General features: G+C 45.5%; 1 protein-coding gene across 7 annotated transcripts in view; it reads right to left on the bottom strand.

Annotated features, from left to right (window-relative positions):
- Positions 1–27,886, bottom strand: part of LOC146863653 (putative E3 ubiquitin-protein ligase HERC1) — a 1,482,062-nt gene that overhangs the window by 257,027 nt on the left and 1,197,149 nt on the right. For all 7 annotated transcript variants that reach the window (XM_085627737.1, XM_085627739.1, XM_085627735.1 and 4 more), the window contains 4 exons: positions 23,784–24,068; positions 7,603–7,668; positions 3,303–3,428; positions 2,586–2,724 (listed from right to left, as the gene is read on the bottom strand). In XM_085627737.1, the coding sequence (XP_085483863.1) occupies positions 2,586–2,724; positions 3,303–3,428; positions 7,603–7,668; positions 23,784–24,068 (616 nt within the window). The remainder of the gene's footprint in view (positions 1–2,585; positions 2,725–3,302; positions 3,429–7,602; positions 7,669–23,783; positions 24,069–27,886) is intronic.

The raw sequence follows: 27,886 nt of genomic DNA, 5'->3' as shown, positions 1-27,886 counted from the left end.
AGGTTCCGGAGCTGGGTTCTCACCATCTGTGGCATATCTCACTGTTAAAGCAGCAACTTTCTTTTTCTGTAAAGGCGGTCGCGGACGAGGAAAATCGTCTTGTTTCCCTTTGCTTTCAGTTTGATGAGTCTGCTCACGACCTTGCGGGGTACCTCAACCTCTGCCGCGATCCTGGCGTTCCCCTCCACTGGCTTGTGAGGCTGATGTTGCCTGTGAAGAACGAGGAGAACGCCGATCAAGAACCTGAAACCTGTCAGGAGACCTAAATTCTCGCGCGGTTGCTCAAATCTTAAGTGCGCTCAGAAGGTTCGGAAACTGGTGATGCTGGACACGACCCTTGTATTGGTTGTTTCTTCCCCAGTTTCTTATTTCTCCAATTGCTTTTTGGAAAGTTTGGATGGTCGTCTTTAGCAGACTGTGCCGTCTGTGTTTGCTGTTGTGCTGGTATTCTAGCGAAAGGCTTAACACCCAAACTATTGCGCCAAATTGTCCTATATGTTTCTGCAATAATTGTTGGTATTATGCGGGGTTTCTCCTCATCTCGGACAATGCGCAAAGCATTAGACACTTGAAAGCTAACCACATCTCCCTTGACATTAGCAAGGATCAGATCAGCAACTAACACTCCAACCAACCTCGACCCCAACTCCACAGCCGCCTCCTGAACACGCTTAATCACAGAGGGGAGCCCAGTCATAGATGGTGTGCCAAAACACTTCGCATAGACCGTCGCGAACACTTTACCCCAATTTTCACAATCAGTTACTTCTGGTATTAAGTCTTTATGCAAACTTATAGCAAAAATCCTGTGTTTCTAAACAGGAGTTGTATTTGGAAATACTGCTTCCAGTTGATCAAATTTCTCCACAAGCCAGTAAGGTAAATCTTCCTTATTTTGGGGACGCTTGCACATAACTGAATTAACCATAACCAGACTAATAGTTAGTCCCACAGGTCCAGCTAGTTGCGCAACAACCCCAGGTGCTCCCACCTGTAGAATGCGTGAGACGTGGGAACAAGAACACTCTTTCGATTATAATCTCGTACTTGTTCACAACAAGTAAATAGAGCCAAGGGATAGTTTAAAATGTTTATTTTAACTAACGTGCTCTACAATGCAGTACTCTAGCCAATATTAGCAGCAATATGTATAAGATCAAACAAATCAGCATTGTTACAATTCCATATAGAACAAAAGGGGAAATCATATTATAATGATAGTGGAAACAGGACTATAGCGCCTTGTCACCCTCCCCGTGCTAGAAGCTAGTTTAATATAATTATGGAAGACCTCCAGGCTTTGTCAGGGGGACCCCATACCTCCAAGTTCAGATGCAGGAATTTACATCACCGGACGAGGACAGCTCTTCTATCCTGGAAAGCGTTTCTCCAAGTGTGTTAACATGCATGCAAGGCAATATTAAAAGCACCAGATTTCCAGGATTGCAGCTGTGTTCTATGTTATGGCTAGGGACGCGAGACTGACCACACTATTCATAGCAACTCTGATAGACTGGCCGAGCATAGTGTGTCTCGCCCTAAGTGCTGCTTTCAAAACACGCTGGCGGTCGTGATAATGTGGGGAGCGCCCAGAGACTGTAAATGGAGCAGGGCTGGTCTCCAGCGACGGGGGCCAAGCCTCCTGAGTAAGGGTCTCGAAAAGTGCTTCCGTGCTACGCTGAGCAAATGACAGAAAAACTTGAAGTGCGTTAATGATAGCACGGAATGATTGTCGCAGGGGCAAGAAGTTCCCCTCAGAGGCAAGGAAATGTGTAAAGAAAAAAGACCAATACATCGTTCCTGCTCTAAAGCGGGAGAGACGAGACCGCCCCCATCTTGACATTTCATCCACAAATCCAGTGGGGAAACATCTGTGTATAAAAGGCAATACAAGTGCAGCACTGAGGGTTTGGATGACTCGTGTTTCAGCCTGATATTTGCACGGTCGGCCTTAAGCAATTTGTTCACCTCAGTCCTAGCAGTTTTGGGGATAGGACTAGGATCGGTAAATAACCCAGCTATACGGAGGGCACCACAAATATCCCGTATGTAGCTCAACCGGGGTATAGAAGGGGCCCTATCCAGCGTCATACAGACAGGTATATTATCCCTGCGGAGTTCAGCAGCAGGGTTCAACCACACGCTGACCCACAATACGAGGGGCGCCGGTGGGATCTTGTCCTCATTAAAACCCTGATCTGTTTCGAGATGGATAATAAGCCTGGCGCTCGAGGGAGGGAGGGGTACCTAAGAGCCATTGTAAGAAACGATTTTCCTCTGTCTGGAGGGGGCCGCAATGGCTGGAAGCCCATACTCCAGCGCAGATGTAGCTGCACTAATGCATTGTGAGTTATAAACACTGACCCCCCACTTTGCGGTCTGATAAGATCACAGATTGCGCCCGCAGTACGCATGGACAGAAGTTCAGGGATTAATGGATGGATGTGTGTGGGGACCCATGGAAGGTGTGGGAGATGCTCTTTCTGGGACAGTGAGTGGTGGGTCTGTGGACGTGCCGCTCGATCTATTCTGTGCATCAGTCTTGGCAATATGTGGAGTCTGCCCAGACTTGAGTGTAGACTCACCTTGCAGAGCTGTGACGGCAGTGGGAATGCTGAGGTCATCTGAGTTTCCATGTCCGAGACGCCCATAACTTCCTTCACCAAAGGACAGGACAGTGCCACTAATCTGAATGAGAAAACTGCAGTTCTGACCACAGATCACCTAAAGGGAGAGAAGGTGGCAGGGAAAAGTAAACATCATTAGAAGTATAGAGACAGGATCCATGCTGAAATGGCAGTGGATGCATATACGCTGTTAGAGGGGGTGAGTTAGGAAGTGAGGGTGAGAGAGGGTAAACGCGTGTGTGTGTGTGTGTGCACGCGTGCGTGCGTGTGTGTGTGTATGTATATATACATAGAGAGTGCGAGGGAGAGCGAGAGAGCGGGGAAAGAGAGAGACAGAAAGCACAAGAGTGGTGGAAAGAGAAAAAGAAAGATAAGTGAAGGAGATACAGATTAGAAATGGGGACTGGATGAGACAAAGCAAGTAGGGAGAAAAAGAGGCTGGGACAGATAGACAAGAGGAGGTAATGAGTACTATGGAGAGAGGATAAAAAGCAAGATGAGGGTATGGTTACAGTCACGTTTGAAAAAAGGAGAGAGAAGGTGGTCTATTTAAAATGAGCCACTGCAAAGACGAAGTGGAGAATGTCACTCACTTGAGAGTGAGGAGTGGAGTTGGCATGGACAGGTAGGCTTGGGAGAGAGCAATCCCGTTCTAAAGATGGGTATAAGGCTGACCTGGTCTGCTTGCAGAAGGGTAGGGGCTAATGTTGGCACCAAAGCGCTGCTTCCAATGTCTGCCAGCTGCCCCTGTTGCCCTGATCCCCACAGGTACACGTGGGCCTTCCCTCCCAGCTGCCAGTCCTGTAGGAAAGAGAAGAAGCTACATAAGGAAGCAATGGACATGATTCAAAATAAACTTTCAAGGAAAAACTCTGGTTAGCGAGTGAGAGTGGGTGGCATATTTCCCTCGTTCAGGCCGTTGATCAGAGCTCACAAGGAAGAGGCACCACCGAAGAAGGTCAGTCAGCAACCACTGGCGCATGTGCCCTGGTGGCCATCTTCCCTTCCCTGTCACAGGCTCTAGTGGGAAATACTGAGTGATGGACTCCTGGATGCTGGGCTGGCTATTAGATAATGTCTACATCAACAAAGCATACTGCCTACCATTTAGAAGTGCCCCTTGCACGTGCAACCAAGTGACTAGTAGTACAACTTGTGAAGGTCTAAAAATATAACCCCAAATCACTCTTGTATTAGGTTGATGTCCGTTGTCACACTTCTTTCTTAATTCCTTATTGAATTTATTCCAGGTAATCCCGGAATCAATCTAATCCTGGTTGTGGGTTTATCTCACATCATTTCCTTTACCTCTGAAACGCAGTTAGTGACAAAGGGCCCGATTCACAGAACTAATTTAAGACAAAATCCTAAACTTACTACCATTTTGGTATTCACAGAAGGCACTTACTCATTTCGGTATTCACTCCTCAATTTTTCTCTGTTTACGAGTAGTAAAGTTAGGAGTCCCAACTTTACTACTCCTAAACTGAGAAAAATCCTAACTTTAAGACTTTCGGTATTCACAGAAGGCATTTAGGAGTCCTAAAGTTTGGAGTCCTAACTTTACTACTACTAAACTGAGAAAAATCCTAACTTTAAGACTTTCGGTATTCACAGAAGGCATTTAAAGATAGGACTCCTAACTTCTGTGAATACCAAAATGTGAAGTGCCTTCTGTGAATACCAAAAGTAGTACGTTTAGGATTTTGTCTTAAATTAGTTCTGTGAATCGGGCGCATTGTGATAATAACCAAAATCATTCCGAACCTTGTATTGGATATGTGTGTCATTGGTTTATAGAGTTTGGCCAATGCGGTGGCTGCTGAAGATGACCATGAAGGAGTCAAATAGGTGCTGCCTGTCAGTGAAAGCCTGGACGCTGCTTGAGCTGCACAGCACATTAGCTTGTTGGATGTAGGGAGGAAAGGACCTAAGGTGACTTGTGGTGTAAAGTTTCAAAGAACCAATCGAACCAAGGAAAGTGCTCAGCCTTCAATGCCCCAGGAAGTCTTTAGTGGATGAGAAGCATATTATCACCCACAGTATCAAAGGCTGCCAATAGGCCAAGAAGCATTAACGCACGATCCTGTACCTCTTGTCTTATGGTAGCTCTTCTCGGACATAGTTTGCATCCTACCATGTGGCCTAAACCACCCTGAAATCAATGATAGGGTTGTTTAACTCCATGGGCAGGCAGCTGAGACATGCTACGCTATGGGAATTTATGTAGAAAGTGGGTACCCGAAGGCTTCCAAACCCTTAGTGAGAACTAGCTAGCATGCAACTGCAAGGACAGAAGAGGGTTACATTAGTGAGCTATATTAGTGAGGGTACAACCATGTTTTTAAACAAATTCTGACCCTTAGGTCATTTGTTTCGATTCTCAGGTCCTGGGGCAATGAGTTCCACAGCTTTGGTACCAGGTACGAGAAGGATCTGCCTTCCCATCTGACCCTTTGTACCTGTGACACTTGTAGACGCCGTGCATGGAGACCCTTAAGGTTTGGCCAGGGGTGAGGGGACCAGAAGATTGCTGATCAACGGAGGGCCTTTTGACCACCATTTTATTAATCTCTGCAATAGAAGACAGGTCAGAGATAGGACATTGGGTAGGGTGATTTTGTAGAAGTGGGTTTACTGTGGCACAACTCTTAATATAAGGAAAGCATTTACGAATCTTCCAATGATTGAGACGATGGGTGACTAGAAAAAACAAAATGGTTCTATGTCTCCAGGGAGCTGATGGTAAAGGAGAGCGTTAGGTTTTTAATGATTTTATAAATCGTTTCTTGTAGGACTTCAGAGTCAGTCTAAGATTGGCCGACCAGGCACTGAAAGACCAAGGTCCTTATGATGGCTGATGCAGTGGAAGAGAATGGTCAGAAGCAAGGTGATGTTGAAAGAGATCAAGCTGCTGCCAGGCCATTGAGACGTCTGAATGTGAGCATTTTTAGCTCTGCTTTTAAAAGGCCATAACTCATCCCACAATTCATGGTCCTTGCCTCTCACCAGGGAGATCTTCACCCTAGTGGAGTTCAGCCGAGTTACTACTCATGCAGTTACTGACCCCTTCCTTGAAGCCGCCGAAACTCTCTGCTAAAGATCTCATTACCTAAATCAAGGGTGATCTGTGTTGACATAGGATAGCAGAACAATTCTGTGTTCCTATAGATAAAGAACAATAGCCCTGATCAGTCTGACTGGCAGCAGAATGTAAAATATTAAAACAGGCAAGGGAGAACGCAATTCATTGCAGAACACTACAGGTTAGTGTCTTCTTCCCACAATGGCATGGAGGGAGGTGTGTGTCCCAGGTTCTGTTTGATGGGATTCAACCCAGTTAAGCGCCGTAGCCTGTGAACCAACTGTCCAGAGTCTCTCCAGCAAAAGGAAATGGTTAATAGTGTCACATTCAGCCTATAAACCCAGCTCGGTCGGTGCTCCGACACCGCTGCATGTAACACAATTTAGGTGATGCTCTTACATGGACACGAATACCACCAACAGGCCGTTCATTTTAGCGTTCATGTTTACATTGCATAAGTATAACTTGCACCGCTGTGGCACACTGCTTATGACCTCACATATTACATCACTGTTGACATTTTAAATCTATATCAATGCAAGCTACTGTTTTATGGTTTTTAAACAGTTGTGTTTTTCAGTGAATTTCTAAGGTTTTATTAATGCAAGTTAAAATCCTACTACTACTTTCCTCACGTACAAATCCAATGTAACCTTTGTTTTTTCAGTGTATATATAGATATGACTCCTTGGCGGTTGTCACTGGGTAGTTATAGGTAGTTTGATGACTCTTCACGAACCTGCCCAAAGAAAAATCTAATCTACCTCAGCTTCTTCCTGACAAGGTTTAGAGTGATCTGTCCAGTGGAGGCCGAGAAACAGCGGTATCCCAAAACATGTTTTCCAATGCAATTTCCCACCAAATTTGTTTTGTGGGAATTTGTGAAACGACAGCAAAGTTGTTAGCAACCCAAAAAATCCAGCGGATGTAGATGGAAAGTTTTGTGATGATGCAAAGGGAATAAATAAAAGTTCCTACTGCACTGATGAGGGTTTCACCAGACATTTCTGCTGAGTGGACTCTATCGCCGAAGGCCCACTATCTTACTAACAGAGAAGCTTGGGGTACTGGAAGAAATGAAGAGTTTCCTCAACGCTTCTTGATTTGGGGACCTCTTTATTGCATATAGAAACTAAGAGAAGCAGGGACATCTTAAGTATTTTGGGGGCCCTGGCCCAAACATATTTTGGGGGCCCCTGTTCGGAACAGTTTTGCATTTATGATCCAGTTTCAGCTCTCTCATGCCCTCTCTGGCAGGTCACTGACCATGCACAGGCAGACTGGTCCAAATTCGAAATGTATTTACATCTAATATTCAAGGATAGGGATCTTTGTTTTCAATATTCTAACACAGGAGCTGCTCACTAATATTACTAAAATAATCTCTCTTTCACCCTCCCATTTCTCATATATGATGTCCTGTTTTCATTTAAATGAAACTTTTTTATGGATGTTGCATGTAACATAAACACAATATTTCTCTGCAAAATGTCCATCATGGGCATTCACGCATCACACACAATAAAAATAAATGAAAGGAAAACGGTATTTAAAATAATCTGTTTATGAATTACTCAAGGTCATCAGGGCATGGCTCTCCGCAATACAGAGAAGTCTCTACTAGGGGCCCCCTGAAAGGCTGGGGCCCTGTGCCAGAGCCCACTTTGCCCTTGCCTAATAACGTCTCTGAATTGAAGACCCCAACCCAGTCTAACTTTTCTTGACTAAGCTGTGGTTTTCAGGTAACAGAAACTGAGGAAGAAGCAGACAGCAGGTGATGGCCCTGCAGAAGGGATGCACCTCCTGCTTGGTCCATTCACAGCTAACGGCGCGCAGCCATGCTTTCCACTGGCAGAGTGGGTCTGATATGATAGGGCAAAGGAGACCTACCTCTGGCCGCACAGATGCCCAGGACACTAACTGCTCATCCATTGGTATGGTCCAGCTGCGGTTATTCTGCCAAGAGAGAGAGATGTACTCAGTAAACTGGATCACGCAACTACTACACAAAGTTTTAATAAAAGTTAATGTGTAGCTCTATGTGTATGAGTAAGAAAGCAAAGTCATTTATAGTATGATCAATTTGAATCTCTACAATATAGAACCATCATAGCATACACAATTCAGTGCATTACTTCTTCACACCTACACAAATCTCAATAGTAGTATTTGACCATATCACATTCTCTATGTTTACAGTTTGTTAAATTTAAAATATAAACACTCAACCTGACATATTGCACAGTGGAAAATATCCATCCTTTCACCTACCGTCACTGCTAAAGCAAGTTATGACATATTTTGGAAGCCAGTCTCTCTGTTCCTACTCTCCCAACATAATGCTTTTTATCGGATCTCGTTTCTCACTAAGTTCAAGAACTTTGCAGCACTAATAAGAGTCGGGCTATCATGAATATTTAAAAAAACAAATGGTGTCACTGCATTTACTAATTCCCGCATTCATAAATAAATGTATTTTATTCCTAGGGAAGAATTTTACAATAACAAAAGATGTGAATTTAAGGTTCATTCTTTAAGATGTTCTACTTTGCTGGAGTTCATATATGGCGGCCTCAAAAAAGGATCATTTTAATGAGTTCCTGACTGTTCCCGAGATTCTTGCCCTGCAGTCAGTCTGGCTGGACAGGATCTCATAACACTGAGGGACCCAGGGGGCATGATCATTTTTCAAAACATTGCCTGGTCCATAGTTTCATTCTCAGTTGAAATCTGGTCAAATGTTTGACGTCAGTGTATGACACTCGGTTTTCCATACCTCATCTCCTTCTCAATCCCTTCATGAACCACTTGGACCAGGGAATCATGCCAGTGTCTTCTTCATGGCCAGTATGTTCCCATGGGATCTCTTCCAATGAGCTGTGTTCAGTGGAGATAAATCCATATCAAAGCCTCACACAAAGAAGCCACACATGCCAAATTCTCCCTAATCGAACCGAATTCCAAGCACATTGGATTTTGATTTGAGCTCGTGGGTGGGTTGAAGATCTTTCTCATGGCTCAATTCTGGGCTCAGAGAGGCCCTGGGAGGAAGAACTCCTGACCATATGACGCTGCGGGCAGTACTTGATGGGCTATCAAGTGTACAATTTGCCCAGCGCAGATGTCAGTGAGGAAACCTGTGTCTTCACAGTGGAGAGATGGAAATGAAGGCAATCAATGGCCTTGATTACGAGTTGGAAAACCACAGGATTTGATGAATAACACATGTATTAAACCACACTGATGATCACCTTTTACGTACACGGCTGAATGTGTCATGTAGCACACCTGATGAATACTGCACCTCAATAAATAGCACACGCACAAAACATCAGGAAGTGCCCATTTTCAGACATTGGAAATCCTGGAGTGAGAAAATTAATTAGTAGAAGGCAGAAACACACAGAGCAACACACAGCATTGTGTTTTCAGCCACAGCAACTAACACAGAAGTTCAGTATACACAGATCCACACCACATAGCTTTGCACATAAACAGTGTGCTTCATTTTACAGTTTCAGGACACTTGAATTGAGTATGAGTGCAATCAAGTGACCCTAGGATGTCAGGAAATCCTGTTGTTGCTCAGATGTTTGCTTAGCTGTTTGATTCTCCAAGGAGAACTATATATGCTGCTCAGTGGCTCTCTGCGAAGCATCCATCGCTTCGCAAAGTATGTTGCTAGAGATTGACTGAGAAATGCAACAGGACAACTCTACTGTCTGCTGTGTGGTGCTTGTTGAAAACAAGTCTAGCATAACCTGCAGTTTTAGGGATTGGCAGTGGATCACTATGTTGAGCTCCAGGGTATCCATACTGATGAAAAGGTTTTGTATGGCGCCCATATAAAGCCTGCGTATTCTACAGGTCTCAAGCTAACTATTGTATATGGGTTCCAGCCTGTCAATCCTGACTCTCATCCTTCATTGCTGTGCTATTTGAGGTCATTAATTGGTAGTCCACAGCAAGTAATAAAGTCATCATGCTTGTTAGGCCCAGTAAAGGTTTTAGTAATTTAAACCTGTTCTCAACAGGCTTAACTTAAGAAAACGTGGAAATCATTTAGAAGTACCTAAGCAGTTATAAAAGTTCAAAACACAAAATAAGTTAAAAAAAACCACTCCAATGTATAAAAAAAAGAGGCCATTTTAATGAACAGCAAAAATCCAATAAGGGGACCCGGAGATATGAGTTTTCAAAGTTTTAACTAAAAATAGCGCCCAAAAGCACAAGGCAACTACCGCGGAGAACTAGTGGCACTAGACCATGACACAGATATAGTTTGAGATAGACTGTGTTGGAGCATGGCTCAGAAACTAGGACCAAATTCATATGGTGGACCAGTTACCCCCCACCTCCACCCCGACAATGACAGCCTTCTGAGAATGCAAGCAGTGGGCTGGTGGTGAGAAATTTTGTTTAGGTATCATCGGAGGCGGGCGTCGATATGCAGGCTGTGTGAAACTGTTGATTTAGGCAAAAAAAGGCTCCATTGGCAGAAGTTCAAGTTTCCTCATCCTGTACTTCTTTGGCATAGATCGGGGCCTTGTCAATGGTTGCGTTGAAGAAGCTGCAGGGTGGAGTCAAAGCAGCAACAGCATTGATGGATTCAGATGTTAGGAAGGGAACATAACAGGAGCTATGCAGCGATGCAACCTCAGCACATTAGTTGGCAGGTTGGCCCAGGTTCCTCACCGGTTCTCCTGTAGAATGTTTCTAAGATACAATTTTTAGGGCTAGGCAGAAGAATACACTCTGACATCAGCCAAGGATTCCAGGACCTCAGGAACAGCAATTTGGGGTCCAGGCTCACACCAATCGAAGCCATCAGCTGGGTCCAGGACAGTTCCAGTTGAGACTGGTCAGCTGGGCTCTTCCAGGGAAGTAGGCTTCCTGCAGGTTTTGTATCCCTGTAGCTTAACAGGAGGTCAGCCAACTGAATCTTGCAGTCTACTTCTCTGTCCTGTGTACAATTTTGAGCAGGTCCATCCTTTGGTGTTCTCCTCACAGGTCTCAAAAGAAAGAGCATTTCTTGTTCTGTCTTCAGTAGGTCCAGAAATGCTCTGAAGAGGCTACCACAATTATGACAGGCACTAGCCTGTGGGTGGCAGGGACTCCTGCTCTCTACTTAACCAATAAGGAAAAAGCTCTCAGGCATAACCCAATCCAGTTTTGTAGCATTTCCTAAATGCCCCACTGCAAACAATCCCACATGCCCCTCTCTACCTAAACACAAGATGGCAGAACCTTTCTTCCCTTGTGCAGAGCTACTGTGCCAAAACTAGACGTTTGTGGTCACTCAAACCCGATTCTAGGGGCAGCTCTTCTCCCATTGGGATTGGTACCTGGCTGGCTTGCAGGACAAAAGAGGGGGCAGGCCCAGGTGTTACATGGTAGGCTTCTTTGAATATAGGTAAAGTCCTGAACTGCCTACTGTAAGAAGAACAAAGCACCTTTTCACACCCATGACCTTTGCCTCAGCCCTAGGAGCACGTTCAAGCCTTATCAAGGACCTATTCAGCTCTTGGGTGGCAGTTAGAGGTATTGCTTCAACGTGAAATACCTTTAAAAAAACTAAAGATAGGAGGCGTTTAGAGAAAGAGGGACAGAATATTTAATTAAACTATTCGGCTAGGAGAACAGTTAGAGACATAGAGTCTGAGGACTGTCTCAACATACAATCAATCTGTCACAGGTTTTTATACAATTAACTGAATGCTATAAAATAGTTCCTGCAATCCTTTTTTGGTAAGAAATGTGAACTGCTGTCTTTGGAGGCATAAATTAATGTATTCGATGAGGAATCCAGGTGGGCCTCGACCTTGCGTGGAAACAATACGGCCAGTGGGTAACGCGTACAGATGTTTGGCATGGTGAGGGTGTGGTCACTGTGTGTACTGTGTGCTGTGTCCGAATCTTAACTTCATGTGGCATCTGACTTTATGATGTTTTGGGACGTGTGTACCCCTCTGGTATGTGTATTTTTTTGGGGTCAATCTCCCTGGGCCATTGTGGTGTCGTTGCACCTATCTATGGGCTTGATCGGGGATTCCTGTTTGCGCATTTATTGCGACTAAGTGCCACTTCACTTGTGACCTGTCAGTGAGTGACCATGGGCCTGGGTCTCAGCACCTGCTTAACTACATGGTTCTGAGTCGGGGTTGACATGGATTTCATAACTGGAGAATTAGCCAATAAAGATGGACTCCATAGTTATACAAGACATGACTCCTGAGTCATGTCTTGTATTATCGCTTTAGTGGTGCCACAATATGTGCTGCATTCCACTAGTGCCTTTTAACTTACAGGCACCAGGTGCACTTTGTACCATTTACTAGAGATGTATAGGTAATTTAAACAGGCCAAAAAGGAGCACAGCCAATTTCAACATATTTTAGCAATCGGAGTTTATGCACTGGGGCCTGATTAGCAGCGTCCCAGTGCGCAGTCAAAAAACCTCTAGCATCACCCAAAAGCCTTTTCTTCCCACCTAGTTTTCAATCTCATGCCACATGGTTTGTTGTAGACGAAAATACGTCTGGCATAGTGTGATATAGTGGCCCGACACAGCTTCATCCATGGTGGTGAACTTCAGAATGGAAGTGTGAGCTGCTGTAATCAACCTGCGAGAGCTGCACCTACCCATAGCTTTTTATGTAGGTCTGACCCGGTGTGAAGAGTGTGTGAGATTTTATTTTTTCAGCTCCAATTATGTGTATTTTACATTATTGTGCTGATCTTGGTTTGTTTGTATTGTTTTACAGCTTTTATTTAATTCCCTACACTTTCAGGTATTATTACCACCTTTTTTCACTGGAACGGCCAGATTTACCAATTCTCATGCAAAGGAGGGCAACAGTTAAAAATACTGCATTGCGTCTGAAGGAGAGAGGAGGAGAGCACCATGTCTACAGAGATATGGCTCTCTCCTCCCCTTTCCCTAGAGCCGGTGCAGACTTTTGCTGCTGAGCACCACACAAACACCTTTGTGCCATAGTGCAAGGGTGTGTGCGAGAGCCTAGCATAGGTTATGTACTAGAAGTGTTCCCTTCCAGTAAAAAATACTATGATTAAATGTCTTTTAAAACTTTTCTTTCTTTATATGTGTGCTGCACAGTGAAGTACACATGCACAGTTGGAAAAGAAAGGAGAAATTAAAACATTTCTCCTTTTAAAGCCTGCTTTCAAATGGTGTTGATTGTTTACCCAAAACCCTGTCTCAATTCTTCTGTAGGTAAGGTTTTGCATCAACCTAATGCAAAGTTATGCATAGCAGCCCTTTGCACTACTTTGTATTACTTTTTTGAGCCTGAATCTGGATCACTTCCAAATACATCTAATAGTCTACAATCATAGGCAGGCAGATCATCTGTACTTGTTAGAACATCACTTGCATGTACAATTGTTTTACTTGTGATGCCTAACTGTCTGTTTCCACTCCAATCCCTTAGATGGAAGGAAACATCCCTTCTAGAGTGTTAATAAAGTCAAGAGATTTCTTTTGTTCATTAAATTGATAAAGTGAACAGCTGGGACCCTGAAAAATATATTTTATCCTACAATACCTTTCTCTTAGCGATGAAATCGAGCTTGCGACGCTGACGTGAAAAGATGCATGGATCATTTCTCGTAGCAATATGGAGTTTAGGCCACCTATGCCCATAGTAATTTGCTTTCTGTTGTCTCAAATTATTTGATTTTTGATCATTATAAAATAGTACTGAATTATGAAGGAGTCAGTCTCGTAAGTGCCACTAAATTATCCAATTTTCTTTTTTGTACATTTAAGTCTGTTATGGCCCTGGAGATGGCAAGTTTTTTTAATGAATCGATTTCTGTATCTTATTTATCAAACTGCCAGTTTAATGTGCTTGTTTCTGAATTGAGTTAAAGGTGGAGAGTTGTTTAAAATCAAACTCATGCTCCATGACAACATGAGGCAGTTCACTTCCCCTACCGCTGTGTGCGATGCTGCTGGTGCATGAATCCAATTGTGGGGTACCGATCCTTTTAAAGGGCTTCTCACCATGCTAAGATGAACATGTAAAGCAATTTCAAAAGTGATGGGGTAAGGAAAAAGAGTGTTCTGATGTTGTCATTCTTCTAATACCCAAGTCTGCTTAGTGGCCGTGGGATTATTCCTACTCTCTCCCAGGTTCATAAAAAGTAAGTCATTTCTATGTCTCACTTTCCACCTCAAGCTGATTAACTTCTTTATCTCTCCGATGTTGGTCCTGAACGTCCTCAGCCATTGGTCTCTGGAACAACAGGGCTGATTGCAAATGTTTTGTGGAGGCATGGGGGTATTTCTGTAGTCATGAAGAAACTTGTAGTTGGCCCACTCCGCATGTTCCTTCTAAAGCTCAGCTATGGACATCTGCTTCCTTCTTGGGATCTAGGAAGATCCCTTCTGCCAGAACTCTGTAGCCAAAAATTCTGTGTTATTGGGAAGGAACTCACAATATTCGCCTATAGTGAGAGGCCACTGCTCCTAATGTCCTCCAAGAGAGCATTTTAGTCTTTGGCGGTGATATTTGATGGAGGCTGCATACACCAAGGTGTCGGTGACAATGAGCACTCCTATTACGCTTGACAGGACCACTCAAATGCAGTTCTGGAACACCTCAGCTGCGCTGCAGATGCCGAAGTTAAGTCGTTGATACCGCCTCAAACCTACGTCCTTGCAGAATGTTGCACAGTAGCGGGACTCTTTACGGAGCTTGCTTTGTTGATATTCTGATTTTAAATTGATTTCCGTGAACCATCAGGTTACACTAATTTTGGTGATTATATCTTTGGCAGTCGGTGTGATGAGGCACTTGGTTTTTGCTGCTTTGACGGAATTAGTCAATGTGCAACTTCACTGTTTTTCCTTGCAAGCAGCATATTCCATTGAAGATGTCTATAAGCGTGATGAACAAGTTACTTACCTTCGGTAACGCTTTTCCTGGTGGATACAGTATCTGCCTGTGGATTCCTCACCTTGTGAATATCCCATGTGCCAGCAACATTCGGAAACTTTTGTAGCTTTTCATGCCGACGAGGACGATGTCACAGAAGCACGGCTCCGTACGAGGCTCCGCTGACGTCACTGGATCCATAAGAGGACCTCGTCGGCGTGATGACGGCAGTTCCACCCTTTCTTCCGTGCCTTTGAGGCACACGGACGGACTGACAACAATATATATACAGTATACACAGTACATAATATACAAACCAACACACACAGTTTGAAGAACAAAGCAGGAAGGCAAAAGAAATAACACACTTCCTTTGACAGTAATAAATAAATTTCGAAACATCATCAGTATTGTAGGTATACAAGGGTGGACAACGGGGAGGCGGGTGGGTCAGTGAGGAATCCACAGGCAGATACTGTATCCACCAGAAAAAGCGTTACCGAAGGTAAGTAACTTGTTCTTCTGATGGATACATCTGCCAGTGGATTCCTCACCTTGTGAAAATATTCCCACAGCAGTCTCACTCCCGGAGGAGGGTGTCCACCCTTCTATACCAGAAAGTCCTGAAGGACAGAACGAGCAAAGTGTCCGTCCCTCCTCACCTCGGAATCCAAGCAGTAATGCTTTGCGAAAGTGTGGAGGGAGGCCCAAGTTGCCGCTCTACAAATGTCCTCCACAGGAAAACCTCTAGATAAGGCAGATGTAGAAGACTTTGCCCTGGTGGAATGAGCCCTTATACCCTCTGGAGGTTCCTTACCGGCCAAAGAGTAACATATCTTGATGCACAAGATAATCCATCTGGAAAGGGTGCGCTTGTGCACCGCTCGACCTTTCCTGCAGCCAACAAAGCCCACGAAGAGCTGGTCATCCACTCGAAAGTCTTAGTCCTATTGAGGTAAAAGCTCACCGCCCTCTTAGGGTCCAAGCGGGGAAGCCGCTCCTCCTCCTTGGAAGGGTGAGGGGGAGGATAGAAGGTAGGAAGGGTAATGGGCTGCCCCAGATGGAAAGGAGTTACCACCTTAGGCAGAAAAGCAGCCCTGGTCCTGAGTACCATTCTTTCAGCATGAATGGTCAAGAACGGGGGTTTCAAACTCAGAGCTTGAAGCTCACTTACCCTCCTTGCCGAGGTAATGGCAATGAGAAAAACAGTTTTGAAAGACAACAGCCTTAAGGGACACTTGTGTATGGGCTCGAAGGGAGAACCCATCAAGTGAGTTAAGACAAGATTTAAGTCCCATTGAGGCACAATAAATGGAGTGGACGGAAATTTGTTGGTCAGGCCCTTAATGAACCGCAATACAATAGGTAATTTAAAGAAGGACGGCTGATCCGGCAAGCAAAGGAATGCCAACAAAGCCGATAAATATCCCTTTACAGTAGCTACAGCAAAGCCCTGCTGAGCAACAGAAAGAGCAAACTGAAGTATGTTGGATGAACAAGCCCTCAAAGGATCAATAGACCTCTCTCCGCACCAAAGAATAAATTTAGACCACCTATAGGAATAGATAGATGTGGTGGAATGACGTCTGGCAGACAAAATTACATCCACCACGTCAGGCGGGAGAGAAAAAGAATTCAGGTTGCCCCGTTCAATCTCCAGGCATGAAGGTGTAAGCTCTGGAGGTGGGGGTGTAGAACCTGCCCCTCCGACTGCGAGAGGAGATCTGCCCTGAGAGGGAGACGGAGCGGAGGGCATGAGACGAGGTGGAGAAGATCTGTATACCACACCCTTCTTGGCCAATCCGGGGCAATCAATATGACTTGGGCCCGGTCTTGGCGAATCTTCCTCAGAACCCGAGGAATCAAGGGTATGGGAGGAAACGCGTAAAGGAGATGTGAGTCCCATCTCAACTAAAACTCATCCCCCAATGCTCCCTGCATCGGATACTAGAGACTGCAGAATGACGGGCAGTGAGCATTCTCGTGAGTGGCAAACAGGTCCACCCGAGGAGTTCCCCACGTCCAGAAGACGCGACGAACCACCTCCGGATGGAGCCTCCACTCGTGGTCCGCAGAAAACTGCCGACTGAGACTGTCTGCATGCACGTTGAGAACTCCGGCCAGATGATTTGCCATCAGACAAATCTGATGATCCTGAACACAGGACCAGAGACGCAGAGCCTCTCTGCAGAGACAACGCAACCCCACTCCTCCCTGCTTGTTGACATACCACATCGGTGTAGTGTTGTCCGTCTTGAAGGGAAGGGAGGAAGGCCTTGAGTGCCAAATGTATCGCCCGCAATTCCAAAAGGTTGATGTGAAGCAACCTTTCCTCTGGAGACCAAAGACCCTTGTTCTCCAAATCCCCCAGATGCGCACCCCACCCTAAAGTGGATTCATCTCTTATTACTGTGTCCACCGATGGAGATAGATGGAAGGGCTTTCCTTGAGACAGATTGCCCTCCACGCTCCACCAAGACAGATCTGCTGCAGCTTCTCTAGAGATCCTGACTGACTCCCTTAGATCTCCGTTGTGCTGATACCACTGCCTGTGGAAGCACCACTGGAGCGCCCTCATGTGCCAGCGTGCATGGTTGACCAACAGAATTAAGGAAGCAAACAGACTGAGCAGACGAAGGACCTTCAGGACTGGAACGACCGCTCCATTGTAAAACAAGGAAATCATTTCCTGTATGTCGAAAAACCTTTGTGGAGGTGGGAATGCTCGGCACACAGTAGTGTCCAGTACCGCCCCTATGAACAGGTTGCACTGAGAGGGCACCAGGTGAGATTTGGGCACGTTTATCGAGAAACCCAATTTGTACAACAGCTGGGTTGTAACTTGCAGAAGATGAAGCACCTTCTCCGGCGACTCCGCTTTGATTAGCTAGTCGTCCAGATAGGGAAAAATGGGAATCCCCAATCTTCTGAGATGGTCTGCCACCACTACCATCACCTTGGTGAAGACTCGAGGTGCAGTAGTAAGACCAAACGGAAGGACCGCAAACTGATAATGTTGCGACCCTACCGTAAAACAGAGATACTTCCTGTGCCACTTCAGGATGGGGATGTGAAAATACGCATCCTGCAAGTCGATCGACACCATCCAGTCCTCCTGTTGCAGCGCTTGAAGAACCTGCGCAAGGGTGAGCATCTTGAACTTCTCCTGTTTTAGAAAAAGGTTCAAGATCCTGAGGTCCAGGATTGGACATAGCCTGCCATCCTTCTTCGGAATCAGGAAATACCGGGAGTAGCATCCCTGACCCCTCTCCTGCTCTGGAACCACCTCTATCGCACCTTTTGTTTAGTAATGTAAGGACTTCCTCCTGCAGGTGAAGAAGGTGGTCCTCCGAGCAAGCACCTTGGCAAGGAGGGTAATTCAAAGGGAATTCCCGAAAGGGAAGAGCTTTTCTACAAGATCTAGAACCCAAAGGTCTGTAGTGACCGATTCCCAATCTTGTAGAAAATGGGTAAGCCGACCCCCCACAAGACCAACATGATCCAGAATGGTGGATCTAGGGCTGCTTTGCTGTGGTGGGAGGGAAGGACGAAGAGGAGGAGGAGGAGGAGGAGGAGGAGGAGGAGGAGGAGGAGGAGGAGGAGGAGGAGAGCTGTTTACATCGAGCACGACCCCTGATCCTGCCCCTGTAGCTCTTATACAGGGTATTTTGCTGCTGCTGTTGCTGCTGCTGCTGTGGCTGCCAGTAGGTCCGAAAGGATGACTTCCCAAAACCTCTGTATCTCCTATAAGAAGAACCTCTAGGCTGTGCCTGCAGACCCAGAGATTTGGTCGTGGCTTTGCTGTCCTTGAACCTTTCCATGGCCGCATCCGCCTTTTTCCGAAACAGCACAGAACCATCAAAAGGCAGGTCCAGAAGCGTTGCCCGCACATCAGGGGAGAACTCAGAAGATTTCAGCCAAGCACTCCTCCTTGTGGCGACCGAGGAGCCCATAATCCTGGCAACAGAGTCTGCAGTGTCCAGGCCACTCTGGATAACCTGACGCGCAGCCGCCTGAGTGTCTGACAGGACTTCATTAAAGTTCTGCCTGTCCTCCTTAGATAACTTAGGAGCCAGCTGTTTAGCAGAATCCATGAGAGCGTGGATATAACGGCCCAAGAGACAGGAAGCATTTGTTGACTTTAAGGCCATACTCGCCGAGGAGAAAAGTTTTTTGGCCGATTGGTCGAGCTTTTTAGAGTCCCTGTCACTAGGAACCTGTGGAAAGGCCCCGGAAGACCTCTTTGAGCAGCCAGCCTGAACCACCAGACTTTCCGGAGAAGGATGGAAAGTAAGAAAGTCTGGATCTCCTGGAGCCGCCCTGTACCTCCTAGCTACAGTCTTAGAAACTGAGAAGCTGAAAAGGGCTTACGCCATACCTCCATGACTGGTTCAGTGATGGCCTCATTAAATGGAAGTAAATGCTCTGTCACGGTGGAGGGAGAATGCAGAACCTCAGTAAGGATGTTAGGTTTAAATTCAGCAGTTGGTAGCTGTGAATCCAAAAGGTCCGCTGCTTTCCTAATGACCGTGTGGTAAGGAGCCACATCCTTAGAGGGAGCATCAGTAGGAGGAGTAAGCTCCCATTCCGGTGACAAATCAAGGCCACTCGCCTCTTTCAATTCCTCAAACAAGTCATCTGACTCCATAAGCTCATCCTCTTCCATCTCTTCCACCTGGTACCTTTGCTCCTCCAAAACTCTTTGTGCTTCTCGCCTGGACCTAATCCTCAGGACCGGCATCGGTGGTGCCGCAGACGTCTCAGACGGAGCCGGCGTCGAACACGGATCCAGAGGAGCAACCGGAGTCGAAAGAGGTCGAGCTGGAGCCGGAGAAGATGGGAGCGGCGTTGACGTCCTCTGCGCCGGGAAATGGCAAGACGGTGTAGTTGGGGAAAATGGCATAAATGGAGCCTGAGCGTAGGCTTGAGGAATCCCCAAATTAAAGGCCATTGGACCCATGGGACACGAAGGTGCTCCAGAGGGGTACATCGCTCTCGTAAAGACGCCATGCATAGCATTTAAATAATGCGATGGGTCTTGTCCCGGGCCTGGAAAGGGGGGGTAAGGCTCAGATTGAGGCATTACCGGACTCGGGCCAATCGGCACCGACGGTGGAGCCAGCGGAGTCAAAGACTCATCAGGAGCCTCTTCAACCGGAGCCGGAGAATGCGTCAGCGTCGGTGATGGAGCCGGAGCTGGAGAGTGCTCCGGTGAAGCCGCAGGTGAGGTCAGTCAAACAGGAGAAGCAGGATTTGACAAAGGAGAGGGAGAAACATAGTCCTTACGACATCGAGGAGTAGGCAAAGTCGATCTCGGAGCCGTCTCCTTATCCGAACGGCGTCGAGATCCATGCCTCTTCTTTTTATGCTTCTTGGACTTAGAAGCATGACCCGACTTCGACCCCGACCTTGACCTCGATCTCGAGCGTCTTCGACCTCTCTTCTCTTTTTTCATCCTCACTATAGATAACTTAGCTTCTCTTTCTTTTAAGGCCTTTGGATTCATCTTGCGGCAGCAAGAGCATCCCTCGACGTCGTGATCCGACGACAGGCACCAGACACAGTCCTCGTGTGGATCCGTGATGGACATGTGCTTACCACACTCTCTACACGGCTTGAATCCAGACTTCTTCGTCGACATCTTGGAACAAGAAGCAAGAAGAAAGTAGAAACACCAGCAGAAACACAAAGTAACTAGCCAAATCTACGGAGAGTCCCAGAAAAGCGTCGATGGCGCGGAAAAAAGGGAACTGACGTCATCACACCGACGAGCTCCTCTTATGGATCCAGTGACGTCAGCGGAGCCGCGTGCGGAGCCGTGCTTCTATGACGTCGTCCTCGTCGGCGTGGAGAGCTACAAAAGTTTCCGAATGTTGCTGGCGCAGGGGATATTCACAAGGTAAGGAATCCACTGGCAGATGTAACCATCAGAAGTAGGTATTTTCCTGTCTCTAGATTCCGAACGTTGGAGCATAAGCTCCTCTACTGCCTTGCATCTGATTAGCATTCTACCCTTTGATTTGGTTACTAAAATTCTTGCTAACAATGCGTGATCTGCATAGGCTTCTTGGATGGTGAACAGGCCAGCTCCCTGGATAGGGGTCATACCCCGCTTAGTATAAATGTGGGTTGCTGTGGGACTCAGAACAGATGTTGGGTGTGGTTTTTTAAAATCGTTCCTCAACATGACTTGCACCTGAGTTGATGAGGCTTGTTGATGTGCGCCTGTGTACGATCAGCTCACAACTCCCCTACCAGGTGGAGAAGGATGGACTTTTCATTGCAGCATGAGTCTCTTTGGCTGCCTTTAGATAGTTCTCAAACCATGTCACCCATGTTGGGACCCAACCAATAATGGAGCTGACAGCACTGCAAACCATTTAATGGCAGATGCTGCACTCTGAATCTTGAAGCATGACTGGGCCTTGGTGCATGGTTGACTCTAAAGTGCCCTCGTTCTCCTCCGATGCGAGGTTTTGGTTATTGGGTCACTTCAATGAGTGTACCTTTGATCTGCTGGTCAACGCACATTTGACTTAGCAGTGGACTCACTTTCCATAGAAACCTTTTGCTTGGGTCAGTCAGCAGTTGTGCTTTTGAACTGAGCTCTGGACTTTGATTGAGCTACCAATGGTCTTAGCAGGCCTTCTGATTTCACATAATGCAGGCCACAAGTGCGCTTGAACGATGCATGGCATTCCCCGGCTCAGGTGTGTTCTCCTCAGTAGGTGGGGCAGAAAAGGGATCAGGTGCAGAGGACACAACACTGTACCTCACTGGAAGTGAGCTGTGCTCTCATTAATGTGTTACGGCCTAGTAATTTTGATGATTTGAACGGCAAAATGATACACAAAAAATACAGAAACAAGTATTCAACAAACAAACAAATATGCAAATAATCAGATATTTTATTTAATTTACAAACAAATATAAAAATGAATTCTAATTGTAAGGTTGTAGTTTGTATAAATTCAATTGAGTTCACTCATCGTTCATACTATTTTCTGTTTGAGGCACTTGCACTGCTGTCACAAATCAGTCTGAGTATACTAACTTGATTTTTAGCCTCCAATTTCAAATTCCTTCACATTTACAGAACATTTTAACATTTTCAATTTCCAGTTTTGCTTCTTTATTTATATGCACTTTATTAAACTGCTAATAATATTACATTTTCTAAGCACTCGCAGGCCCCCTGAGTAGGATTTACGGACCTCCAGGGGTGTCCGGACCAAGTAGAAGCTTTCGCCACCGAAAAAAGAATATAACCGCAACCCGCACCGTCCAGCTGGACGGTGCGGGTTGCGGTTATATTGTTTTTGTCGGTGGAGACAGGCAGTGAGTGCACTCGTATCAAGGAGATAGCACGTCACTTACACCAAGAATTTTATTGGAGAATTTTATTGGAAAGCTTCTACTTGTCCAAATTGGAAGGGGCAACTGCTTACTATTAATGATGGTGTGATTTATCACATGATATATTGACTTTGGACTTCGTGTTTATGAACTACGTGTCCCGGAATATTATGAACAACCTTATTCATCTTACAATTTGTGCCTTGAAAAAGTCTTTGTAAGACAAAACACGTGTCGGCTGGTCCGTGTATTGGAACTTGCAATCCTGCTTTAATAAATAAAGGATGACAAGCAATTAATACCTAAGGGGTTTTGGATTTGTTATCAGACAATATAACTAATCAATGGAACTGATCCCATCATCTCTGTTGTTGACAAGCATATGTGACTTGAATAGAGCTGACAATCTATATTAGTGGGGTATTTAACCCTTATACTGTGTGGGAGTGCCATTTAAGTCTTCTAGCTTGTAATTATCAATGTATGTATGCCTTGCACATATGGATGATGTCCTAAGGTAGTGGACATTAATTGAAGCTTTGAGCACCTTCTTATAATTATTGATCTCCTCACATTTTGACGCCTTGACTTTATGTATTTCAGATATTATTTGCAACCAGTTTGGTGTGCCGTTCTTCCCTAATTTTAGGGACACTACTACCTTTATTCTTTTCTTTGTACACGTTGACATCACACCCAAACTAGACCCATCTGACAAATCGTTGGGTTTCACCACAGATCAAAATCTCACAATCATACCTCACAATCGGAAACTTGCAAAAAGGCGGCGTTTTGACTATTCTTACTAGAGAAACAAAAAAAACACACAGCCCTCTCTTCGACTTCAGAACAGCAGTGTAGGCTCTAGTCCTCTCCGAGCATGTTCTTGATGGTGTTTAGTCTGGCTCTCGAGGTGTTCAGCAGTGCAGTAAAGACAATGCCCATGGATGGATGCACAGTCAACAGCATAGGGGGCACATCACAGGTCATATGAACCAACACAGAAGAAGGAAGCAAAGAGGGGAAATGGGAAAATGAAATCTAGAAGCAAGAGACTAGGTGAGAATGTATGGAGATGAAAAGAAGAAAGGTTCCCCAGACTGAGCATTATCTGAAAGAAGAAGGTGAGTTAAACAAATGTGAATTCAGAGCAAAATGAGATGATTGAAGAACCTCGCTGATTGAGAGCGAATGGAGTCAGCCTTGGGCTGAGAACAAGGGAGGCTCCCCCTGGTTGAAGCCCAGCATCAAAGTGTCCCAAAGAGGGTTCATCATAGGTGGTAAATGGAGCTGTGGGTGCCACAGCCAGAGAACTATGGGCAATCTTACCAGGGTACAGCAGAAAATGAGATCCTAGCAGTATTCCCACCACTGCTGTCCAGCTATCTAGGTACGTACATGGCAGATGCGCAAGGCAGGGAGATCCCAGTAATAATTCAACCATGGCCCTACACTCAGTCATTCATATAGATTGCTACAGAAGATAGCTAGAGCCTACCACAAATTCCGCTCCTAGTAAATCACTTCAGGCCCGATTCACAAGGGTAAACTTAAACAAAAAGTCTAAGGGCCAAATTCACAAAGGTAAACTTGGGCCAAAGTCTAAGTTTAGACCTAAAGTCTAACTTTAAAAGTAGTAAAGTTAGACTTCCGGTCTAAGTTATACTTTTGGTCTAAACGTAGACCAAAAGTCTAAATTTACTATTAGTGAAGTTAGGTTTTAGGTTTTAACTTAGACTTCAGGTCTGGATTTTTGGTCTAACTTTGCCTTTGTGAATCGGGCCCATGGTATGTACAGAAAAAGCCAGGGCTTACCAGTGCTGCCAGTGCTGCCGCCTCAGGAACCTCCTCTAGGTTGCTAGTGCTGAAGTATTCTGGGAAGGCGCTCCGCTTCGCTAAGGCTTCCAAGCACTTGACGGTGATAGAGAAGTTGTACAGCCAGGACCAGTCGGCAGAGGCTGCTTGTACTTCAGTGCCTCCATGATGAGGTGGAATTGGGCGTCTACAAACGAGGTCATCTAAGCCGAGCCCCACTGCTAAGGAAACCAGGCTCTGCAAGAATGCGCTGTGAAGGAGCTGCTCGCCCTGGGACACCAGTGCCTGTGGGGAAAGCAAGAAAGACAAAACCATTTTGTTTTAATATAGTCCGACAGTGAAGCATTGTTATTATCGCTGCACCTTCCACCGGAGGTAGCTGTAGTGTACCGCTAGCTTATCAATTACATAAGGTTATTTTATTTTACTATTATGCAAAGTAGCCTACAATCTCATTAAAAACTTGCCTCTAATTTCCTTATTACAGTCTAGTCATGACATCTCTAGGCACCTGTGATATGAAGAGGACACAGATGCTCAACTATGATAAGTTAGTAACGTGTGGTGTGGTACTTTCTCCCTTATAGAACAGTCTTCTGGTGCTCAGTGCAACAAACACAAAAACCCCCTATGGAATCCCACTTCGCCGACTGCTTATAACCAGGCGTTTTCGCACTCGCTTTTCGCACATGTAGGAACATCCGACCTGACTCTACTTGCTGTAAAGACTGGGCGGCAACATTTCTTTCGGCTTCTGCTACAATAGCAGTTAATCCTCAACAGATGACCCCACCAAAGACCTTCTCTGGCAAGGATGGTTCTTCACCTTCCTAGCCTTACCACCCCCCCCATTCATAGAAACCCCTGCTCCCATTTACTGCCAGAGCTACGGAGACACTGCATAAGCGTGGTAGTTGACCTTTGCTGCAGAGCATGGGTACTTCGAACAATATCCATGTAGGGAGCGAGGCTACCGACTGGCTGCAGTGAAATATGTACAAATGCAAAAAGAACAGGTGATGGATGGAATGCTGAATAAATCAAACATTCACCACAGTCACAGATCTGGGTTAAATCTATTGTTTCCTTTGCATGCCACGTCATTCCAGCTTAGACCAAGCCGTATGCAAATCAGTCTTGACTCTGCTTCCCATGGGAACAGTCCAGCCAGAACTGCCAGGCCAGGTCCTCCCTGGACCAGAAACAAGCATCGTGGGACTGGTTTTGCGGTATCACTCAATCGTGGTTCGCATGCCACTATTTTAATATACGGTTTTGTCTCCCCATGGAGACCGCTGTGTATTTGTGCTACTTATGTGTTCTATAATCAAAGTATTGTATGCATTGTGGTTATATCTCCAGGTAGGAGATATTGCAATGTGTTAGTGAGTGCTTATAATAAATACATCTTTTTAGTAGAAAAATGCACATTGGAAGTATCACATTGGAAATCTCATCCAGTTTGATCTACACTGTGTGGTTCTTTTTCACTTAATCTACACCATAAGATTAAGTACTGGTAAAACAAGCTGCTTTACACTCCTTCTGGACTAAACCTGAAGGCTGCTCCCAACAGCTACCACTTAGAGAGCTTTCTAAGGTTGTCTAAGACCACTAAAATCACCATAAGGGTTGTCTGGATTAGTGCGGGGTGCTTCACTTACATAAGTGTGCACTATACACTATGACAGCCTCCTACAGAAGGTGTTAGCACTCTTTGTGTATGGGAGCAGACTCTTGTCCATCCACTCTCAGGTCTACAGACTGCTCATTTAAGATGGTTTACTTCAGTCGGGAACCACAGGTTGTTTCTCCTTCATGTGGGAAGGAATCTCTGTTCCATCAGCCGGCAATGTGTTATTCAAAGCCGCGGTAAGGCTGGTGTTGGAATGATCTAAGAGAAAGAGAATTAGAATTTCGGACTGGAGAGGTGGACGGCGTGAGCCCAATTAATTTGGGAGAGCTGAAACCAAAGAATCCGGCTTGCAGTTCTACTTACACCCTTTGGAAATGGCAGGCGGTCCTTGGCCAGGAAGTTGATTAGCAGATAATAGTAATGGACCACTGTGGTGAACAGTCTTATGAAATGCCTTGATTGTTGTGAATCACTAAACAGAGAAAGCTCATGTCTGAAAAGTTTCCTGTTGACTCCAGGTTCAACAGCTCAGATTTTAAGACCAACAAGTCGTATACAAAATTCAGCACCAAACCAAGGGCTGCCTTAAAGAACAGGTTCAGAACACCTAAAAGGCTAAAAGGACAAGGGACCATATGTATCAAGCAAAATTGCGATCGCAAAGGCGAAATTCGCAGAATTTCGGCATTTGCGATCGCAATTTTGCTTAGTGGTATGTATGAGGCAAATCTGCGTGCAAAATAAGGAATCACAAAATTTGTGATTCCTTATTTTGCGATTGCATTTAAGGAATCGCCAATTTTGCGATTCCTTAAATGCAATGTAAGAAGCACCAAAAAAGTGCAATTTGGACTTAAGGAATCGCAAATTAACACCAACTTCAAGTTGGTGGTAATTTGCGATTTCTTTGAAAAATTCACTTTTTTGCATTTTTCAAAGTGCAATGTGAAGCACATACATGCCCTTAGGGCATGTATGTGCGCCACATGTGCACCCATGCTTATTTCAGGGGTGCAACAGGGTGTCCTTTCGACACCCTTGCTCCCTTGAAATTGCATTCTCAATTTGCGATTCTCTAATTGCTAATCGCAAATTGAGAATGTCTTCCCATTCATTCCTAGGAATGAATGGGGTGGTATTCCTTAATTGCGAATCGCAATTTGAGATTCGCAATTAAGGAATATGTAGGATTCCCAAAATTTATTGCAAATTTTACATACATAGCATTTTGCGATTCTCAAATAGCGATTCGCAAAAAATCGCTATTTGAGAATCGCAAATGAGGATTTTGATACATATGGCCCAAGATCTTTATCAACTGCCAGTGCAACAATATCTTCGTTGAAAAGAGGAGAGTTTTGGCAATGCAAATTTAACATGTTTGTAGGACAGGATCAAGCTCGTGGCCAAGAGGGTGGTGTTAAGATAACAACTTTGGGGTATATTCTCAAGAACATGTGATAACCATCGCAAAAGTTTCTTAACGCAACCCTCAACATCGCAGTCCATTGCGGGAAATGTACGCTGTGTTAACCAGGTATTCACAACACGGCGGTACCATGCGATAGTCACCAGATAGCGCATCAACTGACCGCGATGAAATCAACGCCACGGTGCAAAAATGCGAAACGCGAAAAAAGCTGCGATGAGGCCAATCGCGATACAAAAATCAGCCAAAACCAGCTACAGCCCTGCAATTCACACGCGTCAGGCAGGAACAATCACCATAAAAGTAGAAAAAAACAGACAAACAAATGCCAAACAACAGCCAAGCACAATAGATGTTGCCGGAGCAAGTACGGGGGAGAACCAGAACCCCACAAGCCCCCCAGGGGACCTGCCTGGGACCTCGGGGTCAGGGAAGGGCAAGGAGAAAAAGAGTAGGAAGAAGCGCTTCAGTCTGCAGGAAAACAGGATCCTGATAACGGAGGTGGTCGAACAGCATCAACTACTGTTCGTCACCTCCAATGTGTCATTGGCAACAAAAAATGGGATACGTCAGTCCATCGTGGACAAGGTGAATGCAGTCGGAGTGCTGAAGAGGACAATGGAAGAGGTCAAGAGGCGCTGGAATGACGTCAAGCACAAAACCAAGATGAAACTCGCCAACAACCGGAAGGCAGCAATGCAAACTGGAGGTGGCAATCCTGTGCCACAGGAGGAGCTGGACGACATGGAGGAAATGGTGTCCACAGTCATTAGTGGGGAGACGGTGGCTGGAGTCGGGGGACCTGACACTGCTCAACAGGATCAGACACAACAGCACCAGGGTGAGTGACGACTGGGGGACAGGGGGAGATGGGCACAATGGCACACATGCACAAGTAGGCACAGCACATCTGCGGACAAACCATGCCCCAGACCCCAACTCCCACCAAGAAAACAATGTACCCAAGAATGCTACATGTCAGCACTGTACAAGCACAGAAGTCAAAGGCACCCGCATTAAAGGGATAAGGGGCAGCAA

Source organism: Triturus cristatus, chromosome 2_1 (genome assembly GCF_964204655.1).
Source record: "Triturus cristatus chromosome 2_1, aTriCri1.1, whole genome shotgun sequence".
NCBI classification, from domain to species: Eukaryota; Metazoa; Chordata; class Amphibia; order Caudata; family Salamandridae; genus Triturus; species Triturus cristatus.
This window is presented reverse-complemented; position numbering and strand designations above follow the sequence as displayed.